This window comes from Apteryx rowi, unplaced genomic scaffold, assembly GCF_003343035.1.
Source record: "Apteryx rowi isolate R43461 unplaced genomic scaffold, aptRow1 scaffold_69, whole genome shotgun sequence".
NCBI lineage: Eukaryota > Metazoa > Chordata > Aves > Apterygiformes > Apterygidae > Apteryx > Apteryx rowi.
This window is the reverse complement of record NW_020450971.1, coordinates 231174-238181: the sequence shown is the minus strand read 5'-3', so window position 1 is coordinate 238181 and position 7008 is coordinate 231174. Positions and strand designations below refer to the sequence as shown.

The 7008-nt window shown below is 46.4% G+C and overlaps 1 protein-coding gene across 1 annotated transcript; it reads left to right on the top strand.

Moving 5' to 3' along the window:
- Positions 1 to 2444: 2444 nt before the first annotated feature.
- Positions 2445 to 4014, top strand: LOC112975813 (putative threonylcarbamoyl-AMP synthase). The gene is made up of 3 exons (XM_026086350.1): positions 2445 to 2591; positions 2778 to 2872; positions 3514 to 4014. The coding sequence occupies exons 1-3, from the start codon at positions 2470 to 2472 to the stop codon at positions 3597 to 3599; spliced, it is 303 nt and encodes a 100-aa protein (XP_025942135.1). The 5' UTR covers positions 2445 to 2469; the 3' UTR covers positions 3600 to 4014.
- Positions 4015 to 7008: the final 2994 nt, after the last annotated feature.

Sequence of the window (7008 nt, the reverse complement as noted above, 5' to 3'; positions counted from 1 at the left end):
ATCTGCCCCAAGTCCCACTGTACGAGTGGCTTGAGGTTGATTGCTGACTTGCTGAACACAGGGGCAGTGTGTGGGGTCCCGACAGATACTGTGTATGCTTTGGCAGCCTCCTGCAAACACCCTCAAGCCATCGAGAAGGTCTACAGAATCAAGGTGTGAATACAAGGCTGAAGTATTGTTAGCTGGATCTTGCTTATGTTCTACAGATAAGCTATTTACACAAGTAGGGGGGGGGGGGATCCCCTTGTTTTGAGCCTTCCAAAGACTCAGAATTTGACTGTGGGTAAAGTTTATGAGCAGTTACAACAAAACATCATGGACCATTTTCTGATCCGAGCTGCCTGGGGATAAAGCACTTGCTGCTCTTGGTGTGTGACACTGGGAATTAAACAGCTCCATTCTGCTTCACTTTGGGGGGCAAAAGCAAAAATCATATTGGGACAGCCCTGACATTTGTGAAAAATGAGTCCAAAYCTGTATTTTCCTCTGTCTTATGAAGTGCTGAATCAGAATCCTACGTTTAAATTTCCCCAGACTTTTGGAGACATTCGGTGTTGGAATCAGACCCAAATTTTGCACCTTAAATACATCTTTTTCAGCCTGGCCCTGTCTGTTCTCCATGAAGCAATTTCCTGGCTAGCCTGGAGAAATAAGCATAACAGACTATCTCAGCTGGCACTTAGTGTGAACATCAGTAACAAAGGCAGTCTTTTCTTTCCTGTCCTGGTGCCAGTGCTAACCTTCCCTGTGGATGAGATAACATAAACAGAATGTAAATACATGCCCAGTTCCTTAGTCACCTGGCTCTGCTGAAACTGATGTCACTCAAGAACTGAAATGACACCACTTTGTGAGCTCTTTCTATTTTCCCTCCATGTCACTGTTAATTTCATTGCAAGGGTATTTCAAAGCATCAGGGAGCTGAAGAAGTGGTCATGTAGATATTTGTTTCAGGGCAGCTAGATTCTCCATCCATTATTCTATTGTTAATTGGTGAAGTTGCCCTTGATCTATACCAGAATAAGTTCGAAGAACATCAGGCCCCTGGACACAAGATGTTAAAAGCACTGATAATTAGCAGAGCACCATCTTCCCTCGTTCTGCTGTGTCTAAAGCAGGGGATTTAGATGTGTCCTATCAAGATCCCAAGAGCAGACTAATGTTCTCTCTTTTCTTCAGTTTGCACATGCAGAACTGAGGTGTGGCACAAATCACAGCATGCAGTCCTCTCCTTTGCTCAGTATTTTGTGCAGAGATAACATCTTGCTTGTTGCAGCTCATGGTCCCTGGGAAGCATATGAAATGGGATCCTTAATGGGCTTAAATCTTCTCAACACAGAGATTCTCTCATTATCTATTTTTCTTCTTCCCCTCTTCCTGATTTGTGCAGGACAGGCCTCAAGAAAAGCCCATCTGCATCTTTATTTCAAACCTGGACCAGCTGCGAGCTGCTGCTCCCCCCATCAGCCCATTGCTTTGGGATTTCATGGAAAATGTTTACCCTGGTGGCATCGGCTGCATTATCAAGAAAGGAGAGTGGCTGAAGAATTTAGGTGGGATGAACAAGACAGCCCTTTCTCTCATCTTGTCCCTCTTTTGGGTCTTCAGCATAACAGCTCTGCAATCCACACACCCTTTTGCATGGCAATAGGGAGAGCTTATGTTCACTTTATTCTGAGAAAACACCTCTCAAGCTATTACTTGTCTTGGTAACATGTTTAGCAGAGGGTATTAATGAGCTGGAACAGCTCCTTAGCAGTGTGAGGCAGCATGATAACCTCRTTAATCCAGTCAGACTCAAAGCAAGGGAGGCTCATTGGCCTGGGAGGTTCACCTCTTACAAGCCCACAGCTGCTAGCTAGCAATGAACAACCCTTGGGGGGAGAGTCAAAGAGAGATGAGAACCAGGGAAGAGAGGGAGTTYCTATGGGCCCTCCTTCTTCGCCTCTTCCTTCCTATCCATATAAGCAAAGACAAAACAGTGCAAGCAGCAGTATGATTCATTCTCAAGCCTGGCTTCTGGAAATCARTGGAAATATCAAAGGCTGAAAACCAGTAGGAGTTGCACATACTTAACTGGCAGAGTTATGTAGTGGAGGGTGGAGYGGGTGGTAAACAGTCATGGGAAGTTACACTCTGTGATCTAGAAGGATCCTTTGTCCCACATTTCCGTGAAATCAGCTATGCTGATCTCCAGCCACTAAGGTTTTGATCATTTCCCTTCTGCTTCTTCCTGTCCAGTTAGTCCTGAAATTTTAGAACTGCTCTCATGCATTTCTAATCTAGGGTGCTGCTTATGTGAAACTGTACCAAGAGAATTATAATTTTGTTCGGGGGTATGGAGCAGAGCCACTTGCAAGCTTTAAGAAAGTGGGAGGTCTGTGCCAATCTCTCATCTGCCAACACCCTCTGCCTGTCTGTTAAGGGATTGGAGCAGGCTACAGCAGAGTGGGAACTCAAGACAGTATTATGATCAGAGTACCTGACCTAACTGTCCTGGTGCACCTCATTGACATGACGGGACCCTTGGCAATCACATCTGCTAATCCTAGTGGAGAGGTTGACAGCACACACCATGACATGGTCATCTCGTAAGTACCCTGTCTACTAATCAGATCTGGTATTTGTATCACAGCTGCAAAACAGCTGTCCTTTGGGTGGCCAGAAAGTTTAAGTGGTGTATAGATCATGAGCTGATGCCCTGTACTGGGGTGGGGGGAATCTGGGTCAATGTAATATGAAGCACTGTTTAGTTTTGTTCCTTCTTTTCCCTACAGGCGTCTTGGCCATAAGCTGGAGGGTGTTCTCTGTGATGGAGAATCTGATGAGGTGGTGGCATCAACTGTGGTCAACTGCACAAAGATTGATGAAAGTGAGTGTGAGAACTACCCTTTATGTGAACAATAGGATTTTTCTGGAATCTTTCCATTCCTTTCAATAATATCAATCTGGCAGTGTAGTGTGCTGCGAGAGTAACATTTCTTGAGTGCCTGGACATTTTCAAACATGTTGATGGAGAGGAACAAACAAAAGATGTCCTTGGAGTACCTCTGTGTTGACAAAGAGTGAGGCAGTGAGGAGAAACAGTGTGGTGCATGCAAAATCAACCTTAGAAGAGCAAAAATGCTTCAAATGTGGGGGTGGATACTTCTGAGAGGTAGGGAGTATATTCCTTGTAGACCACCAGAATAAAGGTAGAGTTATAGGAGTTTATCTGCAATAATGTAACATCACAAGCTGAGATCTTGTTAGCTGGATTTGGTTTGTCATTTGAGTGTGATTCTCTAGGGGAAAACTAAGCTGTTGAACTAAGYGTTGGGTCAGTGTTGGCAGACGTTTTGCCTTCTGACAAAGTTTCTGGTCAACTCTCTACAGAACTTTACAGTTTGAAGGCCTGGAACATTTGATAGCTTTACCAGTCCAAAATGTTTCTTTATGTCTCCTTCCTTTTCATTGTCCCTCTGGGCTGTGATGTGGGGATTATCCTGACTTTCTTGTTCTTGCTCTGGGAAGGTGGCATCACCATTGTGAGAGAAGGCTGCATACCAGCAGGCAAGGTAATGCAGATATTTGAGAGAGTGAAGAACAGAACAGTCTGAAGCCAAAAGAAACTTTCCCTGAGCAAAGGAACAGTGTCTGCTCTAGCAAAAACACCTGAAGCACCCCATGCCCTACTGGAGCAATTGGCCTTGTGAATGACATACCTTCTCTAATCAAGCACTTACCTTCCTGGGAAAGAGCAGCACTTCCCCACCCAGCATCTCTCATGGGAGCTTTCTGCGGCTATTCATTGTTTATCTCCAGTAAGTGCCTGAAACCACAGGGAAACCTGCCCACAGAGTGCCAGCAGGATCAGGAGTTAATGCTTTATTGCAGGAATTCCCCGAGCACCTGTATTTCCTAAATACCTTGAACTGTGAATGTCATGCCTACTTGTATATTCCCTTCCACCATACTCAGATCTGTGTATTTTAAACAGCTAAATTCCACTAAATAAAACTTTTTGGAACATAAGGACTTTGAATTTCACTTGGTTTCTACTGAGATATTCGTTCTCTATTCCTAGAGGAAGGAATAAACATTGGAAAGCACAATTCCGACAGAGGGCTTATGGCACGTAATTCACCCCCTTTCCTTTACCAATCATTCCCTGCTTGGCCCAAATGAATACCCAGTTGGTTTCAGGGCACACAGTTTGAGAAGCCTCCTCTTAGCACACAGAGGCTAATGTAGGTCCATGGCCAAGCTGTGAGCAACACTGTCAGGTAGCCCAAGGCTGTGACTCTCTTGGGAGCTCCTGGTAACACAGACCAACGTGGTGTGGAGGAGATGGAGCCAGGAGCAGAAAACTGCAATTTCCTTTGCCCTGAAGCAAATAACAACCATGTCTCCTCAGAGACTGAGGAAGTTCGCTCACAGAAAAGACAAACCCCAAATAAGGAAACAATGAGTTAGGGCCGAAAGTCAAGAGTCTGGCTTAAAAACACTGAGATGTGTAATACAGATTTGGAGGTTTTCTGTAATGTTTTTCTCCTGTAACAGAGACAGTGTCCAAGTGGCAGTTCCCTGCCAGATCCCTACAGTCATTCCTTCTCCTCCCTCCTGCTCCATGCAGGCATCCCTGTGCCTGCTCTCTCAGCACTGTCACAATACCACCTCCTACTGATCCCGAGGGACAAGCCCCTTCCCAGCTTTTCTTCTTTACCATCTTTTTGAAGCATCTTTCTCTCCTGCTCATGGACTTCTCCCTAGATTCAYATTCCCCTTGCCTGTCTGGTCAGGAGTTCCCTCCTTCCTGATTCCCCTGACACTACTCTGGGCTCTGATCAGCCAAACCTGGGAGCTTTGGGGGATATATTCTTCCCCCGCTTCATTACTGACCTGTAAACAGCAGCTCCATCTTTGTACTCAGCTTGCTTTGGCACTGGGCTGTCGTCTATCTGATCCTCCTTGAGCTGCAGCCTTCTACTTAGTTTGCACTCAGAAGTCACCATAAACAGCAGCTTTTACTTTGGCTCCAGGTGACAGATGTTGATTCATACAAGCAACTCCCCAAACTCCTTATTAAAAATCCTTGGCCTCCTTTTCTCTGGTCTGAACGCAGACTTCCCTTGAGCCTGTAGCTTGAGGCCTTTCGACCCCATAAACGCACCTGCGTCCTTTGCTCCTGGGCTGAGGGCTGTCACTGTGCCTCATTACATGCAGGCACAGTGGGATATTCCCAGCCTCCTGTGGTTTGCCAGCTCGTGCCAGCTTCTGCAAGTGGAATTAATTCATACTCTCCTCCCTGCACATACCCTAAGACAATTTAACAAGCCTCCACACAGTGTCCTTCTCTTTCACACAAGCATGCATTCTGCCTTGGTGAGACATCTATCAGGGCAGCACCTCTATGACCAGTGTATGYGGCTAGTGCCCCTCTTCCTCACTGGAGATTAAAACCTGCTCCTTCCTCTTTCTGTAAGTGGACAGTACATCTCTCACAACCTGAGCAAACTGGTGCCCCTCCTCCCCCGAGCTGACTGAGCTGTGCTGGCTGGGCACGGCAAGGGTGAGAGCAGAACAAACATCTGCTCATTCCTTGCTTGCCTCCTCTGGCAGGGATGTAACTACCTTGGTATGTCCTGCCCTGTGGATCTGCTCATCTTTTCCAACTCTAGCAGCTGCCCAGGGCCCTCACAAGATAAAAAGTGAGCCAGGAGAACTTTGGCCTGCTGTTTGTACACTCAGCCTCGAGTAATAAGGTTCTCTGTGCCACCCCTTCTTCCCAGGGCAGAGTCCTCCCTGATTTTCAGACCAGGCTTCCTCCTACTCTTCATATGCTGAATCGCAGCCCCTTGTCCTTTCCAGGACTGTATGCCCATCCCAAAACAGATCAGACTGATCAGCTGTGTCTGGTGAAAGGAAATGCAGACCCTGGGAACGTCAGCAGCACTTTGTTGTCAGTGCAAGAAAGGCAGGGATGGACCAGCTGGGAGGGGAGCAAGAAACCGCAGGAGGCTGGACAAGCTGAGCTAACTGTGAGGAGTTCTGGGGAAGCTGTAACATTGTCATCCTCTCTGGCCTGTACTCAGAAAAGGACACAACAAATTCATCAATAAATCAGTGCAATAAAATCATATTGCCTTACTGGAACAGAGTTGTCTGTGGTTCTTGTGCTCCCAGCATGCATCAGCTGCTTTCCTTACTGCAACATTAAGTTTGCACAGATGCTGTTATTCAGTTTAAATGTATAGATAAATATATTAGACAAACAGGGAGCCTAGGCCATCACTAACAGCTGGTCATTAGTGTAGTGCCAAGAATTGTTAAAATTCTGCAAATCCCAGTGCTCTAAAGCACTTATTGAACAAATGTGTTTAAGTGCAAGCTGTGGGACACCATCATCCAGCAGAGGCTTAACTTGAAGCATGTGGTGAAGTCCCACAACATGGGATTTCTCTCGTGTTTTAATATGTAGAAAACAGCTTGGCCACTCCAAGCAAAAGAGGTTTTCATTATTGGCCATAAGTTGTTGCAACAAAAAAGCAAAGGGTCTCCTCCTTGGCCTTTCACCTCTGTGATGTGGGTCCATGTGAGACCATCATCCGTGCCAGTGGCACAGAATCACAGAATCACAGAATCGCTGAGGTTGGAAGGGACCTCAGGAGATCATCTAGTCCAACACCCCTGCTCAAGCAGGGTCACCTAGAGCACGTTGCACAGGATCGCGTCCAGGCGTGTTTTGAGTATCTCCAGAGAAGGAGACTCCACCACCTCTCGGGGCAACCTGTTCCAGTGCTCTGTCACCCTCACAGTGAAGAAGTTTTTTCTCATGTTCAGATGGAACTGTCTGTGTTTCAGTTTGTGCCCGTTGCCTCTTGTCCTGTTGTTGGGCACCACTGAAAAGAGTCTGGTCCCATCCTCTCGACACCCTCCCTTCAGATACTTGTACACATTGATAAGATCCCCTCTCAGCCTTCTCTTCTCCAAGCTAAACAGGCCCAGCTCTCTCAGCCTTTCCTCATG

Bases quoted from the DNA above. Each gene is read 5' to 3' on its own strand.
- LOC112975813 (XM_026086350.1), top strand. From the start codon at position 2,470: ATGATCAGAGTACCTGACCTAACTGTCCTGGTGCACCTCATTGACATG. The intron at 2,592-2,777 runs GTAAGTACCCTG...TTTTCCCTACAG, and splicing joins CACCATGACATGGTCATCTC to GCGTCTTGGCCATAAGCTGG. The intron at 2,873-3,513 runs GTGAGTGTGAGA...TGCTCTGGGAAG, and splicing joins CTGCACAAAGATTGATGAAA to GTGGCATCACCATTGTGAGA.